The sequence below is a fragment of the Zingiber officinale genome, chromosome 8A (assembly GCF_018446385.1).
Source record: "Zingiber officinale cultivar Zhangliang chromosome 8A, Zo_v1.1, whole genome shotgun sequence".
NCBI classification, from domain to species: Eukaryota; Viridiplantae; Streptophyta; class Magnoliopsida; order Zingiberales; family Zingiberaceae; genus Zingiber; species Zingiber officinale.
This window is the reverse complement of record NC_056000.1, coordinates 9,555,149-9,570,418: the sequence shown is the minus strand read 5'-3', so window position 1 is coordinate 9,570,418 and position 15,270 is coordinate 9,555,149. Positions and strand designations below refer to the sequence as shown.

General features: G+C 34.1%; 1 protein-coding gene across 1 annotated transcript; it reads left to right on the top strand.

The window, feature by feature from the left end:
* The first annotated feature begins 3,963 nt into the window (after positions 1 to 3,963).
* LOC122012325 (GDP-mannose transporter GONST1-like) lies at positions 3,964 to 12,105 on the top strand. Its single transcript, XM_042568822.1, has 10 exons — positions 3,964 to 4,144; positions 4,636 to 4,806; positions 5,526 to 5,754; positions 5,874 to 6,013; positions 7,975 to 8,104; positions 8,450 to 8,548; positions 9,335 to 9,489; positions 10,935 to 11,051; positions 11,445 to 11,542; positions 11,623 to 12,105. Exons 1-10 carry the CDS (start codon positions 4,131 to 4,133, stop codon positions 11,664 to 11,666), a joined length of 1,197 nt encoding a protein of 398 aa, XP_042424756.1. The 5' UTR covers positions 3,964 to 4,130; the 3' UTR covers positions 11,667 to 12,105.
* Positions 12,106 to 15,270: the final 3,165 nt, after the last annotated feature.

The window sequence follows — 15,270 nt, the reverse complement described above, 5'->3', positions numbered from 1 at the left end:
GTTGAGTGATACTACTCTTGGAGCTAGATATTAATTAAATGAGTTGTCTGTAACTTACTTAATTAGTGAACATTTGTTATCTTAAACACAGGGAGACTAACACACTCATGATAAGAAGGAGCCCAAAATGTAATTTGGGATTGATGCGGTAGTTCAATAATAGTTCTCTAGTGGAATGAATTATTATTGATAAAATTAAGTTGTATGTTCGGGGCGAGCACGGGATGCTTAATTTTATCGGGAGACCAAAACCAATTCCTCCTCTCGGTCCCTATCATAGCCTCTAGTATATAGAGATTTATACCCACCGCATACCCACCTTCTTACCCATCCAATGGGGTCGGCCAAGCTAGCTTGGAACCCAACCTAGGGTCGGCCAAGACCAAGTGGATGAGTCATGTAGGTGGCCGGCCAAAGCTTGGGTCCCAAGCTTAGGTGGCCGGCCACTAGAATATTAAAGAGGATTTTTATTAAAATTATTTCTTATGTGGATATCATGATTTTAAAAGAGAATTTTAAAATTAAAAATTTTCTTTTATAGCTTTCTACAAAAGATTAAGAGAAGAGATTAATCTCTTTCCTTATTTGTAGTTTAAAAGGATGATTTTAATTTTTGGTAAAAACTTTCCTTATTTGTAAATCATCTACATGTTTAAAAGAGAGTTTAAAATTTGAAATATTTCCTTATTTGTTGATTAAAGGAGGATTTTAAATTTTAAGAAAACTTTTCTTTTTAATCATGTTCATGATTTAAAAGAGAGTTTAAAATTAAATATTCTCTTTTATAAGTTTCTACAAAAGATTAAGAAAAGATTTGATATCTTTCCTTATTTGTAGATTAAAAGAGATTTTAATTTATAGAGATAACTTTCTTTTTATCCACATGTTTAAAAGAAAGATTTTAATTTATTAAATTTTCTTTTTATAAACCAATCATGAAGGGATAAAAATTATTGGAGAAATTTTTATAAATTTCCGGAAGCAAATAATGAAGTTTTAATTAGTGTTTAAAATTTTATTTGCTTGGAGATATTATTTGTTATGGCCGGCCATTGAAATTTGAAAAGAGAAAATTGTTTTAATTAAATAAATTTTCCTTTTCAATGGCAAAATAATTAAGGAAGTTTTTATTAAATTTTCCTTATTTGCCAAGACCAAGGATTATAAAAGAGGGGGTAGAAGAGGCTTCAAGGCTAAGGACTCTATTCTATTTTTCTCCCTCTTTTCCTTGGTGTGGTGGCCGACCCTTCCCTTTCTCTTCTCTCCTCTTGTTGTGGCCGAAATCTATCATGTCTTGGAGCTTGGAGGATGTGGCCGGATCAAGGAAGGAGAAGAAGGAGAGAAAGCATGCATCCCTTGGAGCTTGGTTGGTGGAAAATTCTTCATCCTTTGAAAGTTCTTGTGCTTGACCGAAACTTGAAGGAAGAAGGAAGAAGGTGCCAAGGTGGTTCTCATCTCGGAAGATCGTTGCCCACACAACGTCCGAGGTTAGAAGAGGAATACGGTAGAAGATCAAGAGGTCTTTCTAAAAGGTATAACTAGTAATTTTTCTTTCCGCATCATACTAGTTATTTTTGGAAATAATACTAAATACAAGAGGCATACGATTCTAGTGTTTCGAATTTGTTTTTGATATAATGTTCTTTTGTTTTTCTTTTCCTTGTGATTTGATTGTTCTTTTCGGTTGACCTAAAGTTATTTTAGGAAATTAAATATTAGCTTTCCTTAAAAGGTTTTGTCTAGTCGGTGGTGGTTGCTCCCATATCCAAGAAGGCCATGTGCCTCGCCACGTCAGTATTGGGAACTAATTTTGAAAATTAATATTTAATGGAATTAATAACTTAGGTGATTTGGATCAAACGTATTAAGTTTCGCAGAAGATCCAAGTCAAAACCTAAAAGAACAAATAGATTAAGTTTTGGATCAAACGTGTTAAGTTCCGCAGGCGATCCAAAATTTAATTTAAAAGAACACATGGTAACTAGGAAAAGGTTCAGACCTTTGTACAGTGGAACCTCTAGGTTTTCCGAATAGCAACCAACAGAGTGTGTGCTGTAAAGCATATGTATGAGTGAAGTGTGTGCTGTAAAGAAGGATTCCTTCTTATCCATAGGAGACAAGGGAACGTGATGATGAGGCCCAATGAGCACCCGACGATTCTCTCCTCTTCTATATGAGACCAAAACGCTCTGCAGAGTATTCAAGCAATAACTTGAGCTCTACTCAGGGGAATGTAAAGAGTTTGAAGTTAGTGGAATCTGTGAGTTCTTCATCTTCTCCTTATTTTCATAATTTCAACTTTGCTGTTTCGATCTGCAACCCCCTCTTTTTTTTCTTTCTGGTATCAAAGCCTTGTTTATTCTAAGATGATTATGGTAACGTAAAACCTTAAGGTCAAAGGTATGAAAGGAAGTATTATTCCGTTTTTGTTATGCCATTGTTATATTGCACATTTAAATTCTCCAATCATAATAACACAGTACTGTTTGTATTATACAAACCTTGTTAAGCAAAAGAACAGGATCTAATTTGGCAAAGCATGACATAGCAAAGTAAAAACATAAAACATAAAGCGACAAAGAACTTAATTGTAAAGTCATTGTCCTTATCCTATAGCGTCATTTTAGAATCCGATGATCCTTATGGAAAAAGAAGAAGCGGAAGTAATAAGAATTAAAGATGTAAATGAACTAAGCCACTCATGAGCTATTTGAAACTCGATTCGATAAAAGCTCGTTTGAACTCGTTTAATGAGACTCGTTAAGATAAACGAACCAAGCTCAAGTTTCGCAATATTCGACTCGTTAGCTCGTGAATACGTTCGTTAAGCTCATTAAGCAACTTTTATATAAAAATAATAATAGTTTTGATATTGAATTTATAGATTTTACACTCTACTTATGAAAAATATAGACAAATATATTAAATTTATTTATTAGAATAAAATTATAAATTTTAATAATATTATTATAATTTGTCCTAAATATATAATTTAGTTTTTAATAAATATTTAAATTTATAATTTATATTTATTAAGCTCGTTTAGGCTCGATAAAAGCTCGAATAAGCTCGTGAACCATGAATATATTCGTTAAATAAAACTCGAGCTCGACTCGATTATAAACGAACCAAGCTCAAACATTCAAGAGTTCAGCTCGGCTCGGCTCGATTACACCCCTAATAAGAATGATATTCTAAGGAAATTAGGATTGACGACACCATACAACCTTCATCAATGAGAAACAAAGATTATATTAAGATGACCTAAATAACAGATCAAGTTAGAAGATTCTACATATTAAATTTATATTTAATAATTTTAAATTAGATCATTCAAATGAATTCAATTTATATTATATTCATAACTTACAATCAAGTTCATCATATGGGATAATAATACTACATCTCCATTTATCAAATTATTCAAGGTCAATTATTTCACTTCAATAGTTGTCACGTGCAATGTTTCTTCTTATAAAGTAAAATTAATTAGGCGATAGGTAAGCTTTACATAAGTAATATTTCAATTTTCCATACTGAAGGACACGTGTTGTGTTTCCATGTGCCTTTCAAGAGCTATCTTGAAAGATGGAGATTTCCCTATCCCATAACCTGTCACCCACTTTGTGGCCTTAACCCGTTACGGAACGACTCAGCGTTCCGAAATTTTATCTCGGTCCGATATAACTGAACGCTACCTGACAGCTGGACAAGTCATAACAAAATATATGTGATGCCAGTTTTGCTTTCCTGATTTATTCCGGACAGTGAAGTCACAAAAAAAAAAAATTACGGAGAACCCTAGAAATCCTTGGACTCATGAATTGACACGTCTGGAGGACCCGCCAACCGCGTCGTCTTGACTCCCTGAAAAATATTGGTACACTATTGGGTACAATGGCGCGAGTACGGAAGTTTTGCTCTTTAAATTTTTAGGCCTTTGTAACTGGACTAGTCAACGTTACGTGCTAGATGACTTTCGTTCTTTCGTCTTCGTCGTCGTTTCTTTTTAATGGGGGCGATTTGATTTGCTCGTATCCTTGCTGCTGCCCTCTCTCGTTTCGTTGCAAGGGGAGGGCATTGGCGTGGTTCATACTCGGATTCGTTGGTCTTTCCTTCTTTATCGTCGGATGATGGGCTTCACGTAAGCATTGCTCCTACTCTTTGCTTAAAAGGTTGTATTGTTGATCCGCCCTGGAAGGCCGAATGACTTTATTCAGTTTGTTTCGGGGATTTATACTGATTGTGGCGTATTTGGGGTTGATATTTGTGAATGGAGTTTGGTTGTGTTGGGGTTTTATGTTTTACAGGATTTTTTTTCCTTGTTTTGGTTGGAAAATTTACTTCTTGTTAGGTTTACTAGTTTCCAGGGATCAATGAGCGATAATATTCTTTTTTGTGAGTTAGCCTTTGTGTGTGGAGAACTAGTTCTTTGTGTAAATTGTTTGTGGTGAAAGAGGAACTGGACTATCAAATGCCAAGTCGTCTTCTTCGCTTTCCCTCTAATTCTACTAGTATACGTATGGAGAATTTGAATTTAGGTGGCATTGCATCTTACTTTTTGAAGCGCACTTGTTTTTACCATGTTTGGCGAAATACCAAAACTTACTTATCCCTCTTCCCTTCAATTACCAGACATGCTCCTCTGAACTCTCCTGATGGACATCATGGAAGACTTGACTATGAAGATAACAGTAGTTTACTTTTGAATGGAGAAAGAAATGGTTTGGTGAGCCATGATCAGGATGGAAGTTTACTAGGTCCTGCAACAAGTCCCGTAGTGAGTGGAAGAAGAGACGTTAGCAGGCAAGATGATACTTATCATCTCTTTCATATATGTTAAGTATCATTTCTTTTTTTCTTTTCTTCTCAATGACTATTTTATAAGCTTATCCTTCAGATATTTATTTTTGCCAACAGAAAACCATTTTGCAACTTAAAAATAACGCTTCCTTTTTTACTTTCTTAATGAAAATTTCAGTTTAGTGCTTGTGTTGACGTTTGCTGTTTCAGCTTATTTCATCCATTTTATTTTTTTTGGTATTCCATACTAATTGTAAAATTGCTCATTTAACTGAGCAATCTAAGTAGTAAATGTTAATGATAGTTACTTAAAGACAATATCCATTGTTAATGCAAAAGAATTCATTGATCACTTTGTTACTTTGATATTGTGTAACTATGAAGATTATGTTTATTTCACATGATACTGATTGGACAGTTTTTTGCAATAAATACTCTAAATTGAATAATAATTCCATACAGCTACAAAACTTTAAGTTCATAATGTTATAAATGAAGCATAGTGAATATTGATTTCTTCAATCTGGAATAAATTCATGAATATTTCTCATATGCATATATTTCTTTTATCTTGTGTGGCTACTAATTCATATTTCTTGTTTTGTTTTCACATTTCATTTTATATTTGCTACATGTTGCATCATCTTTTGTGATCTTATGCACATATCTAAAAAGCATAGATTTCATGTATCCAATTTCTAAGCATTTATATTCATCTTCAGGCCACTATCTGGTGTAAGATCCTTTGAAGATGATGTGGACTTAGAAGATGGTAAAGTTGAAAAGGAAAGGGATAAACCTTTACGCTATGATAGACCTCTAAAGTTGAATAACCAAGCTTTTCTATCTGGTCTTGCATACTGCTTATCATCATGTAGTATGATACTTGTCAACAAGGTAGTGTTGTCTGGGTATGATTTTAATGCTGGGATATCGCTAATGCTTTACCAGGTGTAGTTGCATATAACCTTTATTTCCTTGCTTCTATCCTACATCATGATATTTTGAATTCATTACTGCTTCAAACGACTAAAATGACTTATATTTGAATGCAACTTCTTTGCTTGCAGAACCTTGTTTCAGTCGTAGTAGTCTCCATTTTGACTTCATTTGGTGTTGTATCAACGGAACCACTCACTTGGAAATTAATCAAAGTTTGGTTACCAGTGAATATAATATTTGTTGGGATGCTTGTCACAAGCATGTTTAGGTATGACAAGTTTCTAGATGCAATTTCTTTAATATTTGTCACTTAGTTGCATACCCTGCATCAATATTGAGAGGTAGTATTTAGATAAGTCCAGGAAATGCCATAAAGTTATCTTCTTTACTTTCATTTTCCTTCTTTGATTAGTCGCATATTGTACTTGCTCCCTTAAAAATTGTTGTTTCTTCTAGTATATTCCACCTCATTTAATTCAAGTAAAAAGACCATCAGCTATATATACACTTTGTACACCTCTAGCAATTATATCAATATGATAAAGGCTATGCATGAAAGCTAATAGAAGTGTACAAATAATCCTGTATTTTTTCATTTTGTGTCAACTCTAAGTACTTATCTATGCGTTAATACCAGAGGTTCTGCATCTGGGTACATTTGATATGTATGCAGGTATTAATAAAAAAAAGTATTTAACTTTATTCTATTTGGAAAAGCATATAACTTATTAACTACAGTAAGAATGCATAAGTACTTACTATAAATAAGGAAAAAAGGAAAACAAATCAGCTAAACTTTCTAGTAATTAAAATTATTGTACTTATGCAAACAAAGATATAAAGTTGATGTGCAATTTTTAATTTTAAAAATCTTTTTAGTAAGATTAGTCATTGAATTCCAGGTAATCATAATTTTTCTCATTCTCTTGTATTTTCTGTCTTGTTATCTTCTATCTCTCTTGGGGTAAAATGATGAGGAATTTACTTATCTCTCATAGCATCTCTCCTTTCTCACAAGAGATGTTGAAACCTTGATCTCACTTTCTTGTCCACAACACTTATATCGAATCTCTTTATTTGCTCTGCCTCCTTAAAATTTATATTCGGCTAATTTTCTCTTTCAATATTTGTTTTTTTTCTCTTGTAGATGCCATAACTTATTCAACTCTCTTTTCCAATATCTTCTTTTGACCCTTGAAATAATATTAAATTTTTGTTGGATTTTCACATAATTTTCTCTTTTACATCTCAATGAATAAATATTGGTTGCCTTGTCTATCTCTTACTGGCAATCCATTAGAGTTTTCTTCAATTCAACACCTGTTTAAGGGGAGTTTTGGAAGAAAATTCTATTCAATGAGTACCCTTTTGAAGCACAAACCAAGCTGTTGAGTTCAACATCTCACCATCGTAGTTAGAGGGAGTTTTTTTTTTTTTTTGGGGGGGGGGTGGTGCTTGAGGGTGAGGAACAAAAGAAAGAATAAATCATGATAAGTAATAGTCGATAGTCGACAACTTCAGTTGAATTTTTGCAACCAATTTGAGATTACTCGGAAACTCTTGGCTTTTTCCTCAACTAATTGGACAATATGCTCGCCTCCTATTCTCTCTTCGCTTTCATACTATTTGGCTGGAAAGAGTCAGGAAGAAAAAATTTGGTTCCTCTTTCCGTTCCAAGTAAACAAAAGAATGTGCTTCTCCCTTGTTCCTTTCCTCCACAGCCTTCTTTCCTTTCTATTTCAGAAAAAAATCAAGTAGCCTTTCTTTAAAGCTCTACGTTTCCACTTGAGGGCCTGAACAATGTAGGGTGTAACACTGTTATCTCCAGGCTTCTTGTAATCACTCAGTTCACATGACATGATGGATTTTGTGTCAATAAACTGGCATTGCATCTATCTCTAAATTAGGTAGTTAGCTTTCCCAGTTAGTTTTTGTTGGAAAAATTCGATCCTAGTTCTGTATTTCCTTAGACTATAAATTTTCTTTTTTTCTAAATCTTGGCAGTATCATGTGATACAGTTCTATCTTATTTGTTTGTGTTTGGTCGATCTTTCATTATTTCCACAGTAGACATTATTATTTATAGCTTACTTGCATAAGTAGCGACTCACGCTCTTGCATAAGTAGTGACTCACGCTTCAACATTATCTTGTGTGACTAAATATTACTATCCCATAATTGAAGATACTTGTTCAAATAATGCTAATCGATTTTTTTTTCCTGTCACAGCTTAAAATACATCAATGTTGCCATGGTAACAGTTCTTAAGAATGTTACCAATGTCATTACTGCTATCGGTGAGATGTACCTTTTCATGAAGCATCATGACAGGAAAGTGTGGACAGCTCTGATCCTAATGGTACTTCCTTATCAAGCGCAGAAAAAATTAAGCATGCAATTTATATATATATATATATATATATATATATATTTGAGTGGTATGAAATGATTTTATGTACATATGACTAGTCTAGGAATCTCGTTAACTGTTAAAGATGGACATAGATGGGTTGCCTGGTGAGAAGCTATCAAATATTCTTTGCACTGCTTGGCATATATATTTTTTTCATTTAGCTACTTCATTGATATTCATTTTTAAATAGATTATGCTCCCTTTCTGAATTAGTGAAATTTTTCTTTAAGAATCATGCCTTTTGGCGTAACATGTTATTTCTTCAATATCACACACTGACTATTTCTGCAGATAGTTTCGGCAATTTCTGGAGGGATAACGGACCTATCATTTAGCTCAATTGGCTATGCATGGCAAATCTTAAATTGTTTTCTGACAGCATCCTATTCGGTCAGTTTTTTATGTCTGATTTACTCTGCAGATTCAAAGATCATCCCATGTTTGTGCCAATCAGTGATTATAACGAGTCACATCAATTCATTTCTTATTTTGTCTAAATATGTTCTTACAAATTTATAACTGTTATAGAACACTAGCGTCACAAGTTCTTGGACTTCATTTTTTCTTCTCTTTAAAATTTTCTTCATTGTCAAAGAAATATGGATTGGCAGCCAAATATGGTGTGTTGGGCACTGCTTCTTTGATTGCAATAGCCAATTGAGTACAGACATAAAAGGCACTCTAGCAAAATAGTTTTTAAGATGAGCTAGAACTTATTAAGCAAGGTTACCTACATGTTTTGCAAGGAGAAAAATGTTTTATATCCATTGACATAATTTGTTTGATTTGTGGTATTTCTATGTACTTAAATTTAGACTGATATGTGAGAGTATATTCCAAGAGTGATATACTGTTACCATGTTGGAGCTTGTAGGTTAACACCTGAATATTGGAACTTACTAGCCATACATGTTCTTTCCAAATTGGCCAATTTTCACTGGAGTCAACGTATTGCAATCCATTCATTGACTATATTGAACCTATTTGGAAAAAAATTTCAATAGTCTAACTACAGTATTTGAAGTGTTCTATTTTGACCTTGCTTTTTTTTTTGCTATCTTTTAATGTATAATAGTTGAGTAACCAGGAATCTGATATTATTGATCACAATTTTTGTAAATGTGACAATTTTGTTTCTTTATTCAATGAACTAACAAAGGGTTTCCTACACCTCAGTTAACACTACGGCGAGTTATGGATACTGCAAAGCAAGTCACCAAATCAGGGAACTTAAATGAGTTTTCAATGGTTTTGCTTAATAACATCCTTTCTCTTCCTCTGGGACTTCTTCTTATATTTGCTTTCAATGAAGTTGATTATCTTTGTAAAACGTGAGTAGTTTATGTTGATTTCTTACTACATACATTGTTTGATTTTCTGTAGTAATATTTTTTATGAGCTGCTTCAGTTTTTGATTCTGGAACATGAATTATCTGAACTGTATGCTATTTTTTTTTTCTCATCTGACATAAAAAAGACTACAAACATTGTGATGGTAGTTTGATCGTCATCAATTGATTAACATTGATAGTTTAGTTTCGGCGGAGTGTTGTGTATTAACTCGAGCTTTCATAGAAGATAATCAAGGTCAAAAATCTTGTGCTGTGCTAGAATTTTTATCTTTAAATCGAACAATATGAGTCTGGTAATGTGATGATGTACCAACTGATGGTGCTAATGGCAAATTGAAAGAGGAGAAAGAAAGGAGATGAAAAGACAACTACATAGCTTCGAACAAAGTTTAAATTATTATTTCATGTTGGTTTTTTGTCTCTGGGTGGAATAGTATAATTTTGGTACCATGTTATGCTAACACTTGATATGCTTTATTGCTGAGATGAACATAGATGAGTTTTATTCTTTTGATACCTTTTCTTTTTGTTTAATTTATTTACTTATAAAAATAAAATTGTAGCAATAAGATAGTCAATTAATTAAAACTTTCTTATTATTTTGTGCCAATACTTGACATGATTCAGCATGTGCTAAAGAATGCCTACATAAATTTAGATGAGTTTTACTCATCTAATGTCATTCGCTTATATTTTCTATAATTGAGTTAGAATTTTAGAGGAAATAGATTTTAAATAATAATAAATATTGTTGGAATTCATTTGACGTGCATCACACTGTCAAAGTATATTGTCAGCCCAACATAATACTAATTTGCACAATCAACACAGGTTGGAAAGGAGGTTATTATGCATGGTATTGATTTCAGTTATTTATTGGAATGCTACTTTTCGCCCGTGCCCCCCACATGACCGTCGGTGACATAAGATTTCAAACTCTGATGATAATAGCATCCGCAATAGGTTTAATTTGTTTTATTACACTTCTTGAAAAAGGAAATGAAAAATAAATATAAAAACACAAGTTAGGCATGTCATTGGGCTGACTAGTTCTCATAACCTTTGCTGCCGAGATTCATGTCTATTGTTTTACAATTCTGTATTTCTGGGACCAACTAATCATGTTATTCAGCAAAAATATTTTGATTCTGCAATGATGTCTCAATTTTTAATGGAAAAGATTGTTTCGGAAAGATATAGTTGATAATTATTGCATATACAAAATACTTTCACCAAATATTTAGTGTTGAAATTTAAATTGATTCATGTGAATTTATGTTAGACGTTTTGACTAAAAGATTTTCTTAACTAAAACGTAGTGAAATATTTTCTACTGTGAGCTGCTGCCCGTATCAATTGAAATTCATTACATTCTCTGAAGCACTCTCTTTATCAGTCTTATGAATTGTCGAATGAATTGGCAGGCCACTTTTGAAGATGCCTATGTTTTGGCTGGTGGCAACTTTAAGTGGGTTTCTAGGTCTTGCTATCAGCTTCACTTCAATGTGGTTTCTTCATCAGACAGGTGCAACTACATACAGGTAGGGCAGAAAATCCTTAATTTGCCTAACTAAATTTGTTAAATTTCATTGTCAATCCATCCTCAGTCACACTACTTATTTACTCAAATAATGACCACTTTTTATTTTAGTCTGAATATTTGTCCTGCCCACCCACCATCCACACATGGTCTGGTCGCCATTGCTTATAGTCAGGAAAACTTAGTTTGATGATGATCCATTCTACCCTAGGACTTTTGTCTACATATTATTTAATATTGAATCAAATGCTTAATCAAATTGTTGGGTTTACGCAGTTGATCAGAGATCTCTATATTTTTCTTATATTCTATAATCCTGCTCAATGATGCATACTTCCATTTTGCATATCGTTCAAATAGCTTGAGCTAATTGTCTGCTGATGTGAGTTTGCAGCCTTGTAGGATCGCTAAATAAGATTCCGCTTTCAATTGCTGGAATCCTTCTTTTTAAAGTTCCGACCAGCTTTGAGAATCTGTTGAGCATTGTTTTTGGTAAGCTATCTTCATTTTCCGGTTCTGTGTTTTGTATGTGGCGTGCGTTTAATTGACAAGCTTAAACCCCACCTCTGCAGGTCTCTTAGCTGGTGTATTTTTTGCTAGAGCAAAAATGCGATAACATAAACATATTAACATTCCCAATCTTTAGATTTAAAACCGCTTCATTACAGTATAACACAATCACTTCTATCAGAGAGAATTGAGAAGCGTGATAGTGAAATTATTTCATACGATGGCAACTACAAGATCACACGAGGAAACTTACGAATAGCTAGACCTTCAAGGCTAGTGAAACGTTATTGTCAGAGAATCATCATTCATGAAAGGGTTTACGTTAGTCAAGGTCATCGACTTGGATGGGGCGAAGAGGCATTGGATACAGTAACGATGTTATAACTCTATATATTTTTTAAATTACTTATAGAAGGAAGATGCTTCGAAGTCCTCTTGTTTAGTTTTATTTTGTCATGTATTAGCTGGCTTTAGTTATTTAATTGAAAATATTTTTAATGATTCTTATTGACTGTCAAAGTTCTTTTTAAAGGTTTCTTGGGCTACATGTTGCGTTCGGTTCTCTTCAGTAGACTCCTTCTTCAACTATTTAAGCTTTGTGTGTATGATTATTATCTTGCCATCGAGTTTTACACTTGTTTCGCTTTGACCATTACCAAAAAGGCCTCTGGGATGAACAAAGTAAATGAGCAATTGACCAGGTTATTGTGCCGAAGAAAATAACTATTCAATAGGATATTTTTTTTTAAAAAAAAATAAATTGTTATTGAAAAACAATTTTTATTTGGTGCATATAGTAGGTTTATTTTAAAAATTATGTTGATATCGCGGTATAATCTCATAAGCAAGTTTTGGTCACTTAGATCAAACATATTATTGATAAAAAAATATTATAATAATAATTTTGATTAAAATTATTAAAAAATATTTTAACTTTATCAAAATTAATAATATTAGTCACATAAATAATAGAAGTCACATTAAAAATATATTTCACATCATAAACTAATAATATTAGTAGAAGTCAACATATTATCATTAGCCATTGAGATCTTTAAAATAAAATATTTAGTTTTTGATAGTTAACTATTTTATTGAAGTTTTTCTTTTAAATTTTTAATAATTTTAGTTTATTCTTTAAAAATTAGTAAATCATTTGTATCTTTTGCCATACACGTCATCCAAATTCGGGATCCTCCAGTTAAAAAACAACACTTAATCTCACATAATTACATATGTCTTCAGGATTGACTCTTTAATTATTAATTAGTTGAATCTTAATTTTATCTGATAGTTTAGGTGACGGAAGCTGGAGCATAGCGCTTCGATTGACCGCATGTCGACTCTTCGAGACCCCTGCAACCACAGTTGTGTCAGTACCGAGCTAAGAAACGGGTCCCCGACAATGATCCTCCGACACTCAAGTCAATTACCGGCGATGTGTGGAAGCAGAGCAAAGTAGCAAATAGTAGCAGCAACAGTAGATTCTCGCCTATTTTCGCTGAAGCTTGGACCCCCTTTATATAGGGCTCTTGTAGCGTGTGTGTACGCCTCCTGAAGTTTTCCCTGAAAAGATGTATCAGTAAAGTATCTTTGACATAATACCTTAACAAGCCGAGCATATCTCTGAAGTGACAGTAGAAGATTCTGCCGTACGATCTTCTGTCTGAACCAGCCGCCAACCATACCGCCTGCGGCACATGCTCCCAAAAACATAATATCCAGCTAGTCGTGTCTTTTACTGGGCCGATCGGAATAGTCTCTCGACTCGGCTGAGTGTGTTCTCTAGCCGAGCGGGGAGGGCGCTCGATCAGCGCTTCTGCTGTCTTGAGAAAGCCGCTCGACCGATCTTCTGTTTTAGCATAGCTCGGTTGTGCATCCGCTATGTTCTCGTAGCTCTGTATAAGGCCGAGCGAGGAAGTCGTTTGGCGTGCCTTTGCAGATGCGTAGCAGTCTTTCTGAGCGTCGGAAGCTCGGAACTTTGCCGAGCTTGTATGATTTCGGATTGAGTCTTCTTTATCCCGATCGGGCGAGCGTGCCACCCGCTCGACCAGTGGTCTAGGGCGTTTGACCACCTTGATCGGCTTCCACGATGGCATTGACCTCCACTATGGCAACGGGATGGGGTCCTCCCCTTGATCACCTCATTAAATCTATTATGTACACATGGAGAAAAATATACATAAAAGGACTATATATATTTAGCATCAAGTGATGGTGCCCTTGTCACTCGCTCAAATCTGTGGTTGATGTCGGTTTGTCTATGCGTCCGCTCTTGGTGTTCTACAAAGCAAAGCTTATATGTTGAGGGTTGGTATTGTCGATGTTATCCTCTTTAACGATCAAGTTAGTAATGAACTAAGACCCACGTACATGCATGAGAAAGCAAAAGAGCTCAAAGAAGAAGAAAATTTACCTTTACGTAAGAAAAAAATTATACCTTCATTTATTTTCACGGAATCTTATATAATCATAAATAGGGGTGGATCTAAAATTTTAAATTTAGGAGGAATCGAAGAAAATAATTATTATACATTGTATTCAAAGACTGTGCAACCGGGGCTACAAAAATATATATTTTAAACTACTTAATTCAAAGACTGTGCAACTGAGGGTTGGCATTGTCGATGTTACCCTCTTGGGCGGTCAACTTAGGTGGCGTTTGGTTTATGGGTTTGGGAATGAGGGAATGGATTCATTCCCAAACCTTATGTTTGGTTGATGGGAATGGAATCGAGATTTTGGAATGAAATCCAAAAACTTGGGTATGTATGAAACCCACCCCCTCCCTTGGGTTTTGATGGAATAGGAATATGAATTAAGTTATAGACAAAAATACCCTTAGTATTGTTCATTTTTTTTAATTTCACACTCTCTCTCCTTATTCTCTCTCATCATATTTTCTCTCTCCTTATTTTATCATCACACTTTCTCTCTCAACATACTTTCTCTCTCCTCATTCTCTCTCATCACACATTCTCTACCATTTTCTCTCTATATTCTCTCTCATTATACACTCTCTCTCCTCATTTTCTTCCTCTTCATTCTCTTCCATCACACTTTCTCTCCCATTACACTCTTCTTATTTTTCATCATATTTTTTCTCTCATCGCACTTTTCTCTCATCGTACTTTCTCTCTCCTTAATCTCTCTTAGCATACTCTCTCTCCTCATTTTCTCTCATCACACTTTCTCTCTCTTTATTCTCTCTCATCACACACTCTCTCTTTATTTTCTCTAATCACACTTTCTCTCTCAGCATACTTTCTCTCTCCCCAATCTCTCATTTTCTTTCATCACACTTTCTCTCCCTTCATTTTTTCCCATCACTCTTTCTCTTTCAACTCACTTTCTCTCTCATCATGCTTTCTCTCTCTTCACTTTTTCATTTTCTCTCATAATACTTTCTCTTTCTTTATTTTTTCCATCTCTATTTCTTTCTCAGCATACTTTCTCTCTCCTCAGTTTATCATCTTCTCTCATCACACACTCTCTCTCTTCATTTTTCCCATCACTCTTTCTCTCTCAACCCACTTTCTCTCTCATCGTACTTTCTCTCTCCTCATTCTTCCATTTTCTCTCATAATACTTTCTCTCTCTTCATTTTTTCCATCACACTTTCTCTCTTATCATACTTTTTGTCTTCTAAATCTCTCCTATCATGCACTCTTTCCTCATTTTCTCTTATCATACTTTCTCTCTCTTCATTG

Excerpts from the sequence above, each read along its gene's own strand:
- LOC122012325 (XM_042568822.1), top strand. Across the intron at positions 6,014-7,974 it reads CTTGTCACAAGCATGTTTAG|CTTAAAATACATCAATGTTG; the intron begins GTATGACAAGTT and ends TTCCTGTCACAG. Across the intron at positions 11,052-11,444 it reads ACAGGTGCAACTACATACAG|CCTTGTAGGATCGCTAAATA; the intron begins GTAGGGCAGAAA and ends GTGAGTTTGCAG.